Genomic DNA, 20898 nt, shown 5'->3' on the forward strand with positions numbered 1-20898 from the left:
TGCAGATGACCTTGTTTTGACATTGCAAGAGCCAGAATCTAGTACAAAAAGAGTGTTACAATTGATTCAGGACTTTGGTCGGGTAGCGGGCTTTAAATTAAACAAACAGAAAACTAAGGTGTTGGGAAAAAACTTGACAGATGCAGAGTCAGAACGGTTTCAGAGAGAAACAGAACTAGCTGTGGTTAAAAAAGTAAAGTACCTAGGGGTAAACATAACAGCAAAAAATCTGAGTCTATTTAAGGATAATTATGAAAAATGTTGGTCTGAAATTAAGAGAGACTTGGACAGTTGGTCCAAATTGAAGCTTTCTTTGTTAGGCCGAATTGCTGCTATTAAGATGAATGTATTGCCTAAGATGTTGTTTTTATTTCAAACATTGCAAATTGTGGATAAGACGGAGTGCTTCAGGAAGTGGCAGAGAGATATTTCTAAATTTGTCTGGCAGGGCAAAAAGCCCAGAATTAAGTTTAAGATATTAACTGATGCGAAAGAAAGAGGGGGCTTTGCCCTGCCAGACTTAAGGTTGTACTACGAAGCCGCAGCTTTCTGCTGGCTAAAAGATTGGCTACTTCTAGAGGACACTGATGTGTTAGATTTAGAAGGTTTTAACAATGCATTTGGCTGGCATGCATACTTATGGTATGACAAAGTTAAGATCAACAAGGCCTTTAAGAACCATATTGTCAGGAAAGCAGTGTTTAATGTCTGGACAAAATACAAAGACCTATTGGAAAATAAAACTCCAAGATGGCTATCACCTCTGGAGGCTAAGGCCCGAAAAAGACCCAATATGGAGGCCAAATGGCCGAAATATTGGGAAATAATAGAGAAAGAGGGCAACAATTGGAAATTGCAGAGTTTGGAAAAAATGAAAGACAAAGTGCGAGACTGGTTACATTACGCTCAGATTCAAGAAATTTTTAAAAAGGATAAAAAGTTAGGATTCCAGGTGGAGAAATCGAAGTTGGAAACAGAATTGTTAGAACCTAAGACTAAAGTACTTTCAAGAATGTATAACTTGCTGTTGAAATGGAATACACAAGATGAAATGGTTAAGTCGGCCATGATAAAGTGGGCACAGGATATTGGGCATAATATTATGTTTGAGGATTGGGAAAGGTTGTGGACCACGGGGATGAACTTCACGGCATGTAATGCTCTGAAGGAAAATGTAATGAAAATGATATATAGGTGGTACATGACCCCAGTTAAACTAGCCAAAATATGCCATGTGCCAGACAACAAATGTTGGAAATGTAAGGAAAATGAAGGAACATTCTTTCACCTCTGGTGGACTTGTCCCAGGGTGAAGGTCTTCTGGGAAATGATATATAATGAGCTGAAAAAGGTATTTAAGTATACCTTCCTTAAGAAACCAGAGGCCTTCCTCCTGGGCATTGTCGGCCAGATGGTGCCAAAGAAGGACCGAACATTCTTTTTGTACGCAACAGCAGCAGCAAGGATACTTATCGCCAAGAAGTGGAAAACTCAAGATCTACCCACTCTGGAAGAATGGCAGATGCAGCTGATGGACTATATGCAACTGGCTGAGATGACTGGCAGAATTCGAGACCTGGGAGAAGAGAGGGTTGAAGAAGATTGGAGGAAATTTAAGATTTATTTACAAAAATATTGTGATTTGGTGGAAAGTTAAGTAGGATGTTTGATCATAAATAATTGGCCACCACAAAATCGGATCGAAATGGGATGTAAAGTGAGATTAAGGGAAATTAATTTACAGAGGATTATATTTAAATAAGTGGTTATAAAATTTGCAAATTAGATGATAAATTGCTGGGAAAAATTTATGATGATGAAAATGGCAGCGGGAGATGTGAGGAAGTCCAAAGAAGTCATGAAACTCTGTTGAGATAAAAGAAAGGTTGTTTATTTTTGTACTTTATTTTGTAAAAACCCCAATAAAAATTTATTAAAAAAAAAAAAAATAAAAGGTCCCAATAAATAAAGACACTGTGGAACTGACACTGAAAGCCTACCCAAGTATGGAATAAGGCAGACACACAGCTGAGCTGAGAATCATTTCTGTAGTTACTGAATGCTCTCTGGAAAACTCAGACTGGAGCCCACGACAGTGATATGCAACTCTAATTCTGAATCTTCTTTCCACATCCCTGCTGTTTTCATCAACAGACCAATAGCTGTGCTCATTTGGTCCTGAAATGAGCTATGTGCTGCAATACGATTAGCTGCTTCAAGAAGCTAGAACCAGCCCAATCCTATGAAGATTCAGGCATACCAAAGCCCATCAAGATCTATGGTATTATATGTGCCTAACTCTTCATGGGATCGCATTGCTAGCATAACATAATGGGAAAATGTGAATAAAATTATTCTATCTGGATGCACTGGGAATCCTTAGCTTGCTGTTGCTCATGGCAGGCAAGGCAATTAGATATTAGAAAACTCACAAGGCATAAATTGACCGCAAACTTAGCTTTTAGACCACCACCAGCAAATCTATGGCTATCCAAGTGTTGTTAAGGTATGTTTCCGAGCACAATTCAAAGTGTTGGTGCTGACCTTTAAAGCCCTAAATGGTCTCGGTCCAGTATACCTGAAGGAGCGTCTCCACCTCCATCGTTCTGCCTGGACACTGAGGTCCAGCGCCAAGGGCCTTCTGGTGGTTACTTCGCTGTGAGAAGCGAATTTACAGGGAACCAGGCAGAGGGCCTTCTTGGTAGTGGCACCCGCCCTTTGGAACACCCTCCCACCAGATGTCAAAGAGAAAAATAACTACCAAACTTTTAGAAGACATCTGAAGGCAGCCCTGTTTAGGGAAACTTTTAATGTTTAATAGGTTATTGTATTTTAGTGTTTTGTTGGAAGCCGCCCAGAGTGGCTGGGGAAACCCAGCCAGATGGGCGGGGTATAAATAATAATAATAATAATAATAATAATAATAATAATAATAATAATAATTACTGCTCCCATCAACCCTGATGGAGCTGGAGTTCAACAACATCTGGCAGAAGGCCACAAGTTAGTCACCTCTGAGTTAGGCCCACCCATATCAAGTTGGATAATTCAGTTTGGGGCAGCATGTGCAATCAAGGATGTCCTGGCTTGAAGTCCAATCTCCTGCCATTTCCCCCAGAACGGAAACATTCTAGATTCAATGGAACTGACACTGAAATAACAACATGCAGGATTGCAACCTTAGGAGAATAGCACAGCTCCAGTTAAGCTTAACGGACATGAAATGAGTCTCAAAAGCCCTACTCGCAGGCCTACTCGCAAATAGTATAATCTTGGTGTCATGTTCGTAGAAGGAAAGGCTATGTTATGTTAGATCTATGCACCCTTTACTGTATAGTTCAGAGTTTGGGGCTGCAATCCTATAGCAAACATTATGTGAGTGTAGCTGTTTGGGAGATGGGAGGAAAGGGATAGAGTGTGGCTTGTTACCACGGTTAGCTCAGAGATGGAAGAGAATTGCAGCAGAGGGAGAAGTGTCAGAGTGGATAACTGGGAATGAAAGGGATGAGAGGTTTAGGGAGCCATAAGCTGTCACCCTATGTCTCCTTGCATAGGAGTAAGCCCTCCTGAATGCAACAGGACTAACATTTGAGTAGACATGTATAAAGGTAAAGGGACCCCTGACCGTTAGGTCCAGTCATGGATGACTCTGGGGTTGCGGCGCTCATCTCGCTTTATTGGCCTAGGGAGCCGGTGTCCAGCTTCCGGGTCATGTGGCCAGCATGACTAAGCCACTTCTGGCGAACCGGAGCAGCACACGGAAACGCCGTTTACCTTCCCGCCGGAGTGGTACCTATTTATCTACTTGCACTTTGACGTGCTTTTGAACTGCTAGGTTGGCAGGAGCAGGGACTGAGCAACGGGAGCTCACCCCGTCACGGGGATTCGAACCGCCGACCTTCTGATCAGCAAGTCCTAGACTCTGTGGTTTAACCCACAGTGCCACCCGCGTCCCTAGACATGTATAGGATTGTGCTAAGAGTGTTCATTCTGCTCTGATTATACAGATTATTGATGCTGAGATAAGGGGAACCTGTGGCCCAATTTAAGGTGTTCACACTAGTTTAAAGCCATGAACAACTCAGACCCCAAAGACCTGACAGGCCACCTCCTCCTTCCCTACAAATCCTCTCAGAAGTTAAGAATGGCAGAGGAGGCCCTACTGGTTGTTTCCTCCACCTCAGAAGGTCAGGGACGTGGTAGCCCCTAAGTCATGGAACTCCCTCCCCAAGGAGATGTGTCTGGCATCTTCATTATGGCATTGTGTTTTCACGGTTATAATCCGCCCTGGGACCTTAGAGGGAAGGGCAAGTTGACAACAATAAGTCTGGACTTCAATGGCCGCTATCGCTGACCATTGGGCCATGGTGGCTTGGGGCTGGTGAGAGTTGACTGTCAACAACATCTGGAAGACCCCAGGTTCCCCATCTCTGATTTATGGCATTGTACATTTTGTTCATCCAAAATATTAATAACCTGTTATCCAAAATAAACCCTGTACCTGTTTGAGCAAAGTCCTGGAGTGTATTGCTTCTAAATGAACCTATGTTGGTAGGAGCAGAACACATATGACCCCAGGATATATATTTTTAGACGTAACACCACCCTGCAACTTTTGTCCTGCAGCAAACATCTGCAGCAAAGCTCTCCTATTTCCACCAAATCTAAACTATCATGGCATGATTGCTATTTGTAACACTATTCCAGAAAGGTTAAAATGACATTGTAGAACGCTTTAACTAATCATTGGGCTATGATCTATTACTGGCTCAGTGAATCTAAATCAACCATCACACTCCTCTGAGTGAAAATGTACCACAGACACAACAAAACAGCAATCTCTTATATTCACATCAACAAGGAATCTATTCATGGAGAGAGGCATATCATTCTGGATCACATGAATCTCTTTTCAAAAAGTTTGCACTGACAGACCCTGCTTTCCCAACCAGATGGAAAAAATAAGCATTTTTAAAAACCAAATGGGACTGAAATCTCTCCCCACCCTGAAATATAAGTACTTGCCAGCAGAACATGGAAACTGTCCTAACTGCAAAAGACAAATCCCCATCTTGTAATAGGATGCCCTAGAGCAGCAGTGGGGACATTTGGCTCTCCTTAGATTGCTGAACAAACCTAGACAGCATTTTAAAAAGCAGAGACATCACCTTGCCAACAAAGGTCCGTATACTGGTTTTCCCAGTAGTGATGTATGGAAGTGAGAGCTGGACCGTAAAGAAGGCTGATCGCCGAAGAATTGATGCTTTTGAATCATGGTGCTGGAGGAGACTCTTGAGAGTCCCATGGACTGCAAGAAGATCAAACCTATCAATTCTGAAGGAAATCAGCCCTGAACGCTCACTAGGACAGATTGTGAAGCTGAGGCTCCAATACTTTGGCCACCTCATGAGAAGAGAAGACTCCCTGGAAAAGACCCTGATGTTGGGAAAGATGGAGGGCACAAGGAGAAGGGGATGATAGAGGACAAAATGGTTGGATAGTGTTCTCAAAGCTACCAGCATGAGTTTGACCAAACTGCAGGAGGCAGTGGAAGACAGGAGTGCCTGGCGTGCTCTGGTCCATGGGGTCACGAAGAGTCAGACACGACCAAACGACTAAACAGCAGCAACAACAAAAGATTGCTGAACTACAGTTCCCAACAGCCCTAGCAAGCATGGCCAACGGTTGGCGCGGGATGGGAGTTGTAGTCCAGCAACATCTGGTGGGCCAAAGCACTGTCACACCTGTCCTACAGGAATGATTTAAAACTCCCCAAGTTTAACAGTGCAATCCTACAGGCATTTACTCAGAAGTCAACCACATTCCCTAGTTAAGTCAGTCAAACCTAGGCTGTGTACCTTTACAGCACATTCAAAGGACATTTTTTCCTCTCAAAAGAATTCTGGACACTGTAGTTCGTTAAGGACTGCTGGGTGTTGCAACTCTGCGAAGGATAAACTACAGCGCTCCGAGTTCTTTCAGGAAAATAATACACTTTAAATGTGCTTTAAACATATAATGTGTATGCAGCCTGCATATCACCTTTCTGTAAACATTACAATAACCCTTTAAATATATATATATATATAAACACACCAAACAATAGATCCATGACATCTCCCTATTGAAGACATCTAAAGGAGAAACAGTAAGTGCATTTAGGACTGCAGTCTAAGTAGCCAGCTCTTATGTTTCATTCCTTTGCTCCAAACTGACACTAAAACGGAACTTATATTTCTGATGCTGTTTCATTAATGCATAAAAACAGCAGAGGGCCCCATAACCATCTAACTGCAATTGCATTGTTAGATCAGTTCTGGGACAGATCATTACAGATTTAGGCAACCTCCTCCCAAAAGAAACCTTACATGCACGACTGCAGGGTCTCCAAGCGAATTTGCCCAACCCTTTCTTACAAAGAAGGGGCTTTTAACAAATTTACCAATCTGAGTACATGCATGCACATAAGAATGAATTAATGCCATCAGGTGTAGCACCCTTGGAAAATGCTATGACTGTGCTAATTAGAGCCACTGGGACTTTTCTAGGTAGCAAAATAACTCTGTTTCAAAGGTAAGGTTACAAGTTTTGCTTTATATTTTAAAAAGGACTTTTTAGGGAAATGCCAGGAGAGAAAACTACCTGTTGCATTAAACCAGTTGTCTTTAACATTGCTGTGGAACACAATGACAAATTCCAATAAATGGTGGGCGGGTGCTTTTATTGAAAATATAAATAAAAGAGCATTATTTAGCAACTGCTATGGCCAGAGTCCCATCATAGTGCACAAGCATACGTCTGTGAGGCCTTTCTTCCTCTCCTCCATGACATTCTAGACATTATTCCATCCTCCATTTTCTTTATTATTATAATTTTTATTGGAAATTTTATTTACAACATAACATAAACCCCCCACCCCCCAATACAGAAATCCACCCTTATTAAATGTGAACATAACATACAATATGCATAACATACAACAATACAACCAACCAAATAAAAGACATTTTCATATTTAACGCTGGTCAGAGATGCACAGTTCACAGCTTCTCTTCGGAAAAGTCAGTGCAGGATTTGACCCTGAATAGTTGGATCTCATTTGGCTCCCATAACATCAACAGAAACTCTCTGCTGCAGTTCCATGCACAACTTACTTTTGTAAGTAAACGCCATCTAACTCAATGGACGGCTGAATAAACTTGCATCTAAGAAGGCTGCAATAAAAGTTTCGATAACCATCCACACAAGTTTAGATAATCGTTCCCATAACACTATTACAGGAACAGGAATCAATGCTTACGTTGATTTAATGCAAATCGGGGAAAGTAATGTTTGGACAAGCTAGACTCTCCACATCTCCCTTTATTTCCCATAAGCACTACTCTCTGACTTGCTTGCTTAATGAAAGAAATTAAGACACACAACCACTCCATATGTAGCTAAACTGAAATACAACTAACAGGCTATTTAATTATTCTGGGTGGGTTTTTTCTTTTCTAAAACAAACTAATATGGGAAAATACCTGAGCAGGTGTTGCCATTGTGAAATTACAAACTGCAGATGTGGCTAAATCCCATGTAGTGAAAAGGCAAAGTGAGAATTCAGAGGTCTGCTTCTTCCTTACAGGCAAGTTGCTGGGCTGGTTCATGTTATAGCTCTGATTTCCAACTACTTTTATTTATTTATTTATTTTTTCTTTATTCCCTTCTGAATCAGAAATTGTGCATGATGACTTCTGGCTTGGCTGCCACTGCTAGGAATGACATAACGAAAAGAAAAATATTTCCTAATTATGAGATGGTTCCATAAATGATCAGATCCACAGTTATCGTTTTGCTGGCAAAAGACAAAAGGAGGAGCTGACAAAAGTATAGGTCTTTGCAAACAAAAACAAATTGTATTGAACTAGGTAGGATATACACATTTACAGTTACAATATGTCCTCTTTCTCCAGGACGCGTCCTCTTCGTTATGGGTGTGTGAAATGATGGCCACCGGTTCTCTGCCCTGATTTAGATGTTCAGCTCTGTGCCCTTGGGCAAAGGGTTGGGTGAAATGTCCTCCCCTCTTCCAGCAGCGCCCCCAAATATTTTGTTCTAATCAAAATATTGTCCCTTTCTGGTTTTGGGTGGTTGATATTTACAAACAGGCGCAGCTGCATGGTCTGTATTTGTTACAGACAAGTGAGAAACCCAGAGTCTAGACTCTGGCTCCTGGAAGCTAATGCCAGATCGTCAATGCACCCTAAAGGCAAAGGGTTTAACTCGATTTACTCACCTTACTTTGGGGGGGCTGTACATCTCATCAGAAGCACAGGCTAGCTCCCACTGTCCCAGAGATGTCTATGACCCTGCTTGTTATGGTGGTTGGTCCCCCTCTGCTTCTGGGTTAGAAGCCACACCCTGTTGGCTCCTCCAGCTTGTGCATAGGAAATATCAACAGGAATTGTAGGACTTGTAGTTGTTGAGAGACTGTGTTGCATGTTAAGTTGTGAGTGAACATATCAGACGACACAGCGATTCTTCAAACAGCTCTTGTTTATTCACAGGCCAGGCCAGAACTGAACTGAAAGGGTTCAGCCAGCCTGCTTATATAGAGCTCCACTAGAACGCAAAAGTAACCATTTTCTGTAACTATCCAATCACTGCACTTTCAATCCCTTATTTGCATATGTGGACCTGAGTGAAAACTATCTACAGTATTCCCCCTGCTCGCCCAGGGTGAGAACTTCAGTACATAACATTGCATAAGGAGGCACATTTTTCTCGGTTGACTTTTCCTCTACAAGTGCACCCAAGAAGGGGTACAGCTGGCAGCTTGCTGTTGAGAACCTTGGCTTGGTGTCTTCTTACTCAGCTTCTGCTCAACAATAGGAAATCTTGAAATACCTGGCCACATCATATAGATGGAGGGAAAGAATGACCAAATTGCTTGTCTTACAATTTTGTTTTTCCCTTCATCAAAAAGATTCCAGTGCAGTTTAATGCACGAGAGGTTGGGTTTTCTAGGTGAGCAACTTCAAGGTTTGTTGCCCACATTTTTGCTTGCGATGCATGCAGTGTTCTGACTACTAATTGTAACAACCACCTCCAAAATCTAGTTAAGTTCTGCTCTTGAATGACACGAAACCTTGAATTTTATTCCGAGGACTGGCGAGACTTCTTAAAAGTCAGGAGCACTGGTTAAGCCGGCTAGGAAATTGGGAGAGTACTGTGCCAAAATACTAAGAGAAAGGAGTAGTGGCTTTGTAGCCAGGAGAACCGTGCAACTGTTTGGTTAAAGCGCAACTGACCCAATGCTCTACACCAGACTGGAAATTATTCACAATATTGTCTCAAAAACAGCAACTGTTTTGAAGGTTGTTGTAGTACAACAAAGACGTTCCCCGCCAACCAAATGGTATGCAGGCACCTGCCCATCTATATATGAATTAAGTCTGTTGTATGACTCCTTATTGCAATAGCTGTGTTGAACCTAGATTCCCCTAGTGTGCTAGTACCTTAATTAACAGTTGCTTTGAATAAAATTCTATTACGTTTCTTAGAACCTCTTAATCCTCGCTTAATTACAAGCTCAATTTTTCCTCCCAGTACTTTGTTTCTCTGCTGTACCTCCTGAGTGATTGGCTTATGGCAGGCTCTGAATCCATATCCAGATGGCTTGACAAATTGGCTGACAAAAACTCAGTTGTGTACAGAGTTGAAGTTGCAATTAATTTGGGCTTTCTACAATCCATATCTATCTATCTATCTATCTATCTATCTATCTATCTATCTATCTATCTATCTAATCTATTTACAGTATATCAGGAATGGGGCACCCATAGCTGGGGTTGAGAAGAGGCGGAAGTCCAATATCCTCTGCAGAGGCACAGATCCTGATTTGAATATCTGTTGTTGTTGTTGTTTAGTCGTTTAGTCATGTCTGACTCTTTGTGACCCCATGGACCAGAGCACGCCAGGCACTCCTGTCTTCCACTATCACCCTGTTTGGTCAAACTCATGCTGGTAGCTTCGAGAACACTATCCAACCATCTTGTCCTCTGTCGTCCCCTTCTCCTTGTGCCCTCCATCTTTCCCAACATCAGGGTCTTTTCCAGGGAGTCTTCTCTTCTCATGAGGTGGCCAAAGTATTGGAGCCTCGGCTTCAGGATCTGTCCTTCCAGTGAGCACTCAGGGCTGATTTCCTTGAGAGTGGATAGGTTTGATCTTCTTGCAGTCCATGGGACTCTCAAGAGTCTCCTCCAGCACCATAATTCAAAAGCATCAATTCTTCGGCGACCAGCCTTCTTTATGGTCCAGCTCTCACTTCCATACATCACTATTGGTTTGAATATCTATACCCTCTTTTTATGTGACCTCTTTTGCTCATCTTCAAGAAGTGTCTCCAGCTACTTAGTTTCTGTGGCAGTATCTTGCCGTAGCTTCTCGGAAAGACTAGATGCATGGCAGTTCTGAAGCAGACTTGACAAGTTCATCCAGGATTAAAGATTCTATGACAGTTAGGAAGACAGTTGAGAGTCCTGGACAAATAGCGAGGAATCTGCATGATACAGGGTGTGGATGTAAGAAATGGCCTCTTCTGACTCTTAGAAAATAAACTGGCTTTTTAAATAACCCCTTTCCTAGAACGACAAGCCAAGGGACACCAGGTATGGCATGAAAGCAATAGCTGTCCTCCACAGTTTTGTCATCCATCATCTTGCATTCAAACACATGCTACCTCTGGAAACTGGCTGATGATATCCCTTTGTATGTTGGTGGATCCATGCAGATATTGTTGGTTTCTGCTGGGGGAGAGGTAGGTGGTGGGATCACAGCTCCTCATTTTATGCAGGAGTTCCTATTTCCTTGGCATCTTCTGAGTGGCGAGCCATAAGTTTATGTGCCCTTACTTTTTCCCCCTCCTGAATTTGAGTGATGTTTATCCTTGAACATGAGAGTCACCTGCGAACGTGTCCATGTCTTGAGTTTGGTTGTAAGAAATAAAATAATTCTGATTCTGTGTTGTCCTCATTCAGAATGGCTTTTCTGTGATGCAGCTTTGCTAAGCTCTTGAGAAGGATGTAGGCATCAGCAGTCAAACTTTGGCTGTTAGTGGTTCACTGTCCTAGAGACACTTTTATATATATATATACCAAAAAAATTTAAAAATGGGGATATGAATGGGATAATCTCATGGATGTGTCTGTCAGAATCCTGGGATGGATAGATACAAATACAGTGGTACCTCGGGTTAAGTACTTAATTCGTTCTGGAGGTCCGTTCTGAACCTGAAACTGTTCTTAACCTGAAGCACCACTTTAGCTAATGGGGCCTCCCGCTGCTGCTGCTGCTGCGCCACCGCCGTGTGGTTTCTGTTCTCATCCTGAAGCAAAGTTCTTAACCCGAGGTACTATTTCTGGGTTAGCAGAGTCTCTAACCTGAAGCATACGTAACCTGAAGCGTCTGTAACCCGAGGTACCACTGTATTACACTTTGGCGAGTCCTACCAGAGAGGCATCCTGACTAGCTGATAATGAGGCTAATTTCCTTCCTAGTGTTTGAATTGCTTTAGATGGGTACCCCAAATCCCACACCCCTTCCTGCTTCTTGTGCAGCTACCAATGGGCAGTGCACTCTGCCCTCTCCCATTGGCCAGGGGACCAAAGAACTGCTGGAAGTTGCTCTCTGCTCTGCAAGCATCATGGCAATGGGTAGATCAACCTGGTCCCATCCATCAATGAAGAAGAAGCTGCAAATATCTTGTTTGTGTCCCCCCTGGTAGAAAACATGCTTATAAGAAACTTGCAACTAAGAACTAGTGCTTGACTATACTTTTTTCCTCCCCGCCACCATCCCCTCCTTTTCCTCTTCTTTTTGTATCGTGTATTTTAGACGGTAAGCCTGAGGGCATCTTATTATTGATCATTGTAAACTGCTCTGTGAGCCTTTTGGCTGAAAAGTGAGATTTTTAAAAATGCAGTACAAAGAGCTACACATGCAGTAGGTTTCTTTCCCCTCCCCCGACATCCCCCAAGATGACCATAAGAGGGATTGCTACTCCAGGTATCCCTCATCCTAGTTTTGCCATCTGTAAATGGGTTTTGCTATTGATTCATGCACAAAATGTGTCCCTTTGGTGCCTTTTTGAGGCTTTCCACATTATTTATAATAATAATAATAAATTTTTATTTATACCCCACCCTTCCCGGTTCAGAAAACTGGGCTCAAGGGGGCTAACAACAAATTTAAAACACTTACCATACTTTTTGCCCTATAGGACGCACTTTTTCCCCTCCAAAAATGAAGGGGAAATGTGTGTGCGTCCTATGGGGCGAATGCAGGCTTTCGCTGAAGCCTGGAGAGCACGGGGGGGCCCTCTCGCTCTCCAGGCTTCAGGAAGTTATCCACATGCCGTGGGAGAGCTGCGTGACTTCGCGCAGCTCTCCCAAGGCTAGCAGAGAGCTTGCCTGCACCCCGAAGCCTGGGGCGCACTGAGCTCAGCACGCCCCAGGCTTCAGGCTTCGCACAGCTCTACGCTTGCGGATAGCAGCCTGTTCTGGGGGCTGGGGTCGGGGGAAGCTCGGGCTTCCCCCGCCCCAGCCCTGCACCAGGGGGGGAAATAATTTTTTTTTCTTTATTCCCCCCCCAAAAAAAACTATCTGCGCCCTATGGGCCGGTGTGTCCTTGCCCTATGGGGCAAAAAATACGGTAATTGATGCAATGAAAAACAGCATAAAATACAGTATAAAATGTGAATAGCAATAAATTCAGAATTCAAAAATCAATTTAGGGGGAAAATCCATCCAATAAACATTAGGTGATCACCAGGGGCTAGCTGGCTAATTTAGTCCTATTTGGGCCAGCGAGGAGACCAGGAGAGAATTAGCTGTGGGATCCCAGAGCGGGTAATCTTCATAAAAAGGGGAGGGAAGGGGAAGAAAAGATCAGGCTAAGTTCAAATTGAAAGCCAAGCGGAATAGCTCTGTCTTACAGGCCCTGCAGAAGGAAGTAAAGTAAAGACAAAATAATGAATCAATTCACATGCCATGGATCACTTTTCTTGCAGATTCTCTGACAGAGAGGTTGACCTACAAGGCAACAGATACGCCTTAGAGATCAACATGACTGCCCCAGGTCAGCAGCATACGACAATTGTCAACCCTCCCCCTCCAGAATACATCAATGCCCAAGGAACTGGCCGCTTGACAAATCAGCTTCAGTATTTGCAGAGGGTGCTCATGAGAGCGATGTGGAGACATAACTTCTCCTGGCCGTTTCACCAGCCGGTAGACGCTGCAGGCCTAAACCTCCCGGTAAGAGTTTACTGTACTTTATCTTAAACAGAAATATGAATAGTTAAGGAAGACGCAGGGGTAGACGTGTCTGAACTTGCAGCTCATCTTTCAGTGAGAAACTCTGGTGCTGCAAGCACATCAGCCTTCAAGGTAAAGGGACCTCTGACCATTAGGTCCAGTCGTGACCAACTCTGGGGTTGCACGCTCATCTCGCTCTATAAGCTGAGGGAGCCAGCATTTGTCTGCAGACAGCTTCCGGGTCATGTGGCCAGCATGACTAAGCCGCTTCTGGTGAACCAGAGCAGCACACGGAAATGCCGTTTACCTTCCTGCCAGAGCGGTACCTATTTATCTACTTGCACTTTGACGTGCTTTTGAACTGCTAGGTTGGCAGGAGCAGGGACTGAGCAATGGGAGCTCACCCTGTCACGGGGATTCAAACCGCTGACCTTCTGATCGACAAGTCCTAGGCTCTGTGGTTTAACCCACAACGCCACCCGCACCCCATTATCTGTGGCAAATTCTTGAACTTCCTCTCTCTCGCTGTTATCACATATGGCAAACTGAAGCAGGTGTTCCTGCATAACAGAGCAATCTTATCCCTGACCAGGCAGCAATGGGGTGCCATGGGACAAAGTGGTATAGCCACTGTTGCTCAGATCAGCCGGGGGGGGGAGGTGGGGATAGACCATAGCTGTCAACTTACAGATTTGAAAATAAGGGACCAGCAGCCTCGTAAATAAGGGATCAGCAGCCAAATTAAGGGATTTTCCAAGCACAGGTATGTTCAGTTTCTGAGCCCCTCCAAGCCAAAGGCAGAAAGCCCAGCCAGCAGCCAAACGAAGCCTCAAGCGGTGGTTCCCACAGTGCAGCAACCCGGCAAAGGGGATGCAGCAAGGAAAACCACCATCACCTCTCCGCTGGGAAGCGCTGAGCAAAGGCGAGTCCCCAGGCAATGCGGCTGATTTGATCGGCACAAGGCATGCAAGCTCCACCCCCCAGTCATTCTTAGATTCCTTATTGGGTGAGCAATGCAGCCAAGCAACACAGTTGGAGCCTCCTTCCTCCCTGGCCGGCAGGGGAGAGGAGCTGCTTCCTTTGAAACCCAGGAAATTTAAGGGACATCATCTATAAGTTGACAGCAGCAGGACACGGCGCTGGGATAAGGGACTTTCCCGCCAAATAAGGGACGGTTGACAGCTATGGGATAGGCATAGCCCTGCTCAGCACTGCACCAGTCTCGATTGTGTGGGAATGTTTTGAACAGTAGGAGAGGATATATTGATTCAATATTATCCTTCCTCACTCACGCTAGTGAGCTGGTAGCAGAGCACATTCCCTTGCACATTGCTGGAAGCAAGTTGGTCGATTCGTTTGAATCTTCTGAGTTAAGCAAACCAGTCTGGCTTGTCTAGATTGGATTTGTTCCTGGTAAATTCCCCTTTTATCCCTCTTAAAAAGAATAAAGACACAACAGTCTTCTCTTAAAAGTACCGTATTTTTCGCTCTATAGGACGCACCCAACCATAGGACGCACCTTGTTTTAGAGGGGGAGAACAAGGAAAAAAAATTCTCTCCCTCTCTGCTCAGTGCCCCTTCAGCGAAGTGGGAGGAGAAACGGAGCCCCTTCCATTTCTCCTCCCACTTGGCTGAAGGGGCGCTGCACAGCTCTCCCTCTCTACTGAAGCCAGGAGAGTCTTGCTCTCCCGGCTTCAGCAAAAGGAACCTGAAGCCTTCGGAGTACAGCGGGAACTCATGCTGCGGTCCGAAGGCTTCAGGCAGCTATTCCTGAAGCCTGGAGAGCGAGAGGGGTCGGTGCGCACTGACCCCTCTCGCTTTCCAGGCTTCAGCGAAAGAAATGTGAAGCCTCCGGAGCGCTGAGGGAGCGCTCCCTCTGCACTTTGGAGGCTTCACATTTCTTTTGCTGAAGCCAAGGAGCCTGCATTCGCTCCATAGGACGCACACACATTTCCCCTTAATTTTTGGAGGGGGAAAAGTGTGTCCTATAGAGCAAAAAATACGGTAATAAGGAGTTTATTCTCATTCAGTTCACAGTAGGTTCCCTGAAGGGCAGGCTTTAGCTTGTAGTTACAGAAGAGCATGTGGGTTAATCTTATATGGGGACTGAGCCCATGTGCTGCTGGACATGCAGCAGACAGCAAAAGACATCAAGATAGATCAAGAGAAAAATGGAGGAAAGGGAAGATGGCTGCGTGACCAGCCCCTTTATAGGATTTGCCAGGGTCTCACCAGACCACACGCAGGGGGAGGATGCTCCAGACCAGGAGTGACAGGAAGTCCTCCTGGCTGGGTCAACATTCCCCTGTGTGTCTACTCTTGGCAAACAGGAAATGTTGTATTTGACTGCTTTTGTGACGTTACACCCAGCAGATTGGACCCAATGCCATCAGCAGGGTTGGTCTGAAATCCAGTGGATTCTGGGCTGGCTCCTCTGAAGTCCCATTTTTGGGGCTTCCTGTGAGCCGTTGCCCAGTGGGAATCCCTCCAGAGCTCAGGGAGCTCAGCACCAGATGAAAGATCACTCCATGGATGGAGCACGGTGGAAAGGTTTTGGGCTGGGTGAAAGGAGTTTTTTCTGTATCCATCTCACTTGGCATGGTGGATTGGGTTTTTGAATTGCTATTCAAGTGATTTCAGAGGAGGGTGTTTCTTCATGAGCATGAGCACACTCCTTGGTAATATAGTTAATATAATATAAAGTATCAATAAAAACGAGAGCAACCATAGATGGTGAGATGCTCTTAGGAATGCAGCTGTTGTGTATTTCTAAATACAAACACACTGCGGTATATAATGCACAATAATAGAATCTTAATGCCGCAAGGCACCAAATATTAGAACATATCACTATGAATTATAAATAATTACATCTGATAAAGAATAAGACACTACTGTCAATAAGATCGAAGCAAATTGGCTGGAAATTGTCATGATAAAAGAAAGTCACATACATTGTATATGTAGGAAATGGTCATAGCTGTCAACTTACAGATTTGAAAATAAGGGACCAGCAGCCTTGAAAATAAGGGACCAGCAGCCTTGAAAATAAGGGATCAACAATTACTTTGATAAAATATATATTTTGTTGTGTGCAAATGGCTTTAGATACCTATTAGGTCCATAAATGACCATATAGCATATATTCAACACAAATAAACAGCAACAATTTGTTGTTGACAAAGCACAGCTGGACATAGAAAGGGCCCCATTACCTTCAGTAGCTTATTTAAGGGACATCATCAATAAGGAACAGCAGCAGGACATGGCGCTGGGATAAGGGACTGTCCCGCCAAATAAGGGACGCTTGACAGCTATGGAAATGGTCTGCAGCAATGTGTGAAAACACCCTAGTTCAATGTGGAGAAGCAGCAAAATAATTACAGTTTTGTAGTATTTATTCTATTTGATGGCAATTATTTTTTCAGCAGTTGCTATATAAAATGGGGGGGAAAATGAAATCTCTAAGAACTTCTTCATAATGAAGAGTAAGTCTTCTCCCTTAAACACAAATCCATAATTCATACTTGTATTTTTCACCCCATAGGACGCTCCGTCCCATAGGACACAACTAATTTTATTTTGGGGGGGGGGGAAATAAAGGAAATGTTTCCCCTTTATTTACCCCCCCAAACCAGGTTGGGGAACAGCGGGATGGCGGCGCTGCACCTCCCCGCTGTCCCCTGAGCTTGTGGGGCTGGCCAATGTCTGCCTGGCGTGGGGGGCGCTCTGCTTCAGGGCACCCCACGCGTCGGGCGGCAGGCTGCTATCCGCAGCGTGGGGAGCCCCACGGGAACTCCTGCAGGGCTCCCCACGCTGTGGATGTCTGCCCGGCGCGCAGGGCGCTCTGCTTCAGGGCATCCTGCGCGCCAGGCGGCAGGCTGCTATCCGCAGTGTGGGGAGCCCCGCGGGAACTCCCGCAGGCTCCCCAGGCTTGCTGATAGCTTCCTGAAGCCTGGAGAGCGAGAGGGGTCGGTGCACACCAACCCCTCTCACTCTCCAAGCTTCAGGGAAAGCCTGAAGATTTCCCCTTCATTTTTGGAGGGGAAAAGTGCGTCCTACAGGGCGAAAAATACGGTAATGTGACTATATTATATATGGCCTTGCCCTCTTAAGTTCCCCTATACTATAATTAGTGCTATCAATCAATTTATCAAAACATTCACAAATTTCACTCTTCAACCTTCTTGGCCCCCTATCCAATCAATCAAATTAAAATACATTGTCTCTGAACAAAACCTCTGTATTTTAGATACTGAAGGACGTGTAACATAAATTGAACTGGCAAAAAATTCACTCAACGTAGGAAGAAAAGCCCATAATAGCTGCATTTCATTTCCTATTACAGTAACTCATTGGAACTGAAAGAAAGGAAAAGATAGCTGTGAACGTTCAGCAATACCAATTACAAATTTGCTGACTAATTAAAATAGGCCCCTTTTGAGTCATCTACCAGTTTACTGAAATACCATGTAATCACAACTGATTTTGGTGCTTATCAGTATTCAATCTTTTCTTTTTCCTGACTGTTTATTGGCTGAACTATAACATGCATACTTAGTCTGTGGGCCTTTCTCTTCAAAAATCATTGCAGGGCTTGGATATTGTCAGTGAAGGCTAAACCTCTCAGACATGTTTCTGTTTTTCTTGACAAACTCAAATGGTCAGTTTGTCCAAAAGTGCTTTCAAAGTGACTGTCACCTTTCATTTCTGGTGTTGGATTTCCAAAGAAGCTGTCACTTGAGGTTAATATTAGAGGTCATTCACTCAGTGTAGTTTTTATATATATATATATATATATATATATATATATATATATATGAACTAGCCCTGGGCCTCTTCTGCCTCTTCAGATTTCTAAGGGAGACACTTAAAATGTATTTCATATACATGTAAGAGCATTGTACCATCAACCTTGGCTTGTCATCTATGAACAACTTTTTGGCGAATGCCACAGACAAAATTGTTCCTTCTCTGCACCTCTCTACCTGTGGCCATGTGCCAGTTTCTTCCACTAACTGCTTGTCTGGATTAAAATATATTTGTTGGGTCTGGGGGGGGGGGGTATATAAACTAAAATTCAGGGTGCCCCTGGAAACACCCCTAAACTGGGTATGCAGCTACAGTGCATCTGGGTTTTACTTGGCCTTAAGCATCACGCTGTGGGTTAAACCACAGAGCCTAGGACTTGTCAATCAGAAGGTCAGTGGTTCGAATCCCCGCGACAGGGTGAGCTCCCATTGCTCAGTCCCTGCTCCTGCCAACCTAGCAGTTCGAAAGCACGTTAAAGTGCAAGTAGATAAATAGGTACCACTTCGGTGGGAAGGTGGCCACATGACCTGGAAGCTGTACACCAGCTCCCTTGGCCAATAAAGCGAGATAAGCACCGCAACCCCAGAGTCAGTCACAACTGGACCTAATGGTCAGGGGTCCCTTTACCTTTTAAGCATCAACGAGGTGCTGGAGAAGATGTCAATATCTTGGAACAGTTCTATAGGAATAGTGGGAATAATTCACGAGTTAAATTGTTTTGGAAAGCTGTGTTTTGCTCCTAATTATAGAAGGCACAATAACACCACCCCCGCAATTCATTAGCTGTCCGAAACCTTTCTCCAGAGGGAAAATGTGTTTTCCCTACCATTCACCACCTCCTTGCTTTAAGAATTGCTGAGATTGTATGTAAAATACTTGACTTTAGCCATATAAATGACGTTTTTCCTCTTACACCCAATCCACTGCCATAAATTAAGCAGATTTCAGTAAGGCTTTGGACAGTCGTTTACGTTGAAGGTTATATTTTGCTCTGAACACCTTTTTTCAATATGGAAAAGTTTTCCCCTCCAAGACACAAGGCCAGGAGTCTATGGTTACAGCAACTAACTGCTCTTCTAAGTCATGGTACTCTAACGTTTCTTTCTCTCTCTCTTTTTTAAAAAACTTCAAACAGGATTATTATAGCATTATTAAAAATCCAATGGACCTGACTACAATTCAGAAACGTCTGGAACACACATGCTACACTTGTGCTGCAGAATGCATTGAAGATTTTAAAACTATGTTTGCAAATTGCTATTTGTATAACAAGGTATGTATCATGTATAGCCGAAGGTGGCAGTTCTTCAGAATTCTCTGCAATGGTCTGTAAGGGCTACTTGGGATTATTTAATGGCAGCAGAATCATCTGGTGCTGCTGCTAATAATTTAATTTATTGCTCACCCTTCCTCCTAAGGTACCAGGGTTGGTTACGACAATATACAGCCTTTTTAAACAACTTACAATTGCAAAAGTAGGGCAGATTCTTAAAACAGGCATTTAATTGTATTGGTGGGATACTCCACTTCTGTTATCTTTTCCTTCTTTTTTTAATCTACTCAAATACCTGAACATCATCAAAAACATGCATAAACATTTGCACACGTCTCCTGCTACTCCACTTCCTGGCAATTGTTCCACATCCCCTCTCTCTCAATTATTTGTTATAAAAGGTTTTGTTTCATCAAATCATAGAATTGTAGAGTTGGAAGTGATCCTGAGGATCATCTACTAGTCCGACTGCCTGCAATGCAGGAATATGCAGCTGTCCCATACGGGGATTGAACCTGCAACCTGGGCGTCACCAGCACTATGTTCTAACCAGCTGCACTATCCAAGTTGGTGTTGTTGCATTTGTACACCCATTCACCTAAACCAGGGTTTTCCAAACTTGGGACTCCAGCTGTTTTGGGACTGCAATTCCCATCATTCCCTAGCCATTGGTCCTGCTAGCTAGGGATGATGGGAGTTGTAGTCTAAAAACAGCGGGAGGCCCAAGTTTGGGAAACCATGACCTGTTCGCTTTGCCTGCTTCTAGCAGTGGCTAAACCAGGCTCCTTCAGTGTCCTGCCTTAATCTGTTTTCATATCCACCTTTCCTATAATCTGCATCAAATTCAGCTGCATATGTATGTTTGCATGGGTACAATTTCAGGAAAGAGGCACTATGCAGGGAACGAAAAACCCATGTCTATGTAACTTGTACTTCTAGGATACTAAAAAAAAATGTCCATTAGCACCTTAGAGACCAACTAGGTTTGTTCTGGGTATAAGCTTTCGTGTGCATGCACACTTCTTCAGATTTCATGTGCCTGCACACAGTGGTACCTCGGGTTAAGTACTTAATTCGTTCCAGAGGTCTGTACTTAACCTGAAACTGTTCTTAACCTGAAGCACCACTTTAGCTAATGGTGCTGCCACAGCACCGCCGGAGCATGATTTCTGTTCTTATCCTGAAGCAAAGTTCTTAACCTGAAGCACTATTTCTGGGTTAGCGGAGTCTGTAACCTGAAGCGTGTGTAACCTGAAGCATATGTAACCTGAGGTACTACTGTACCCAGAAAGAACTTAGTTGGTCTCTAAGTTGCTACTGGACAATTTTATTTATTTCGACTGCGTCAGACCAATATGGCTACCTACCTGAATCTAGAATTCTAGGATACTACTGTTTTGTAGGAGCTGGTGTTATTGGAGTCCTTCAGCTGTTCCTATGTCACCTCTTTGCAAAGGGGGGTGTAATGGTTCTAAGGGGTTGCTCGTGCGTAAGTTGCCGCCACTCCTGGCTAGG

General features: G+C 43.9%; 1 protein-coding gene and 1 long non-coding RNA gene across 16 annotated transcripts in view; one reads left to right on the plus strand and one right to left on the minus strand.

Moving 5' to 3' along the window:
* Nucleotides 1–20898, plus strand: part of BRDT (bromodomain testis associated) — a 68365-nt gene that overhangs the window by 18936 nt on the left and 28531 nt on the right. For 12 of the 15 annotated variants that reach the window (XM_083743295.1, XM_083743305.1, XM_083743302.1 and 9 more), the window contains 2 exons: nt 13052–13298; nt 19246–19383. In XM_083743295.1, coding sequence (XP_083599421.1) covers nt 13052–13298; nt 19246–19383 — 385 coding nt within the window. Of the gene's footprint in view, nt 1–10506; nt 10653–13051; nt 13299–19245; nt 19384–20898 lie in introns of those variants that run through there. The other 3 variants (XM_083743299.1, XM_083743300.1, XM_083743308.1) reach the window with 2 other exon arrangements.
* Nucleotides 6703–10420, minus strand: LOC310846688. Its single transcript, XR_014565473.1, has 2 exons — nt 9801–10420; nt 6703–9755 (listed from the first exon to the last, which is right to left on the minus strand). It is a non-coding gene; the product is annotated as an uncharacterized lncRNA (long non-coding RNA).

The sequence above is a fragment of the Podarcis gaigeae genome (genome assembly GCF_964106915.1).
Source record: "Podarcis gaigeae genome assembly, chromosome: 6".
Classification (NCBI taxonomy): Eukaryota; Metazoa; Chordata; class Lepidosauria; order Squamata; family Lacertidae; genus Podarcis; species Podarcis gaigeae.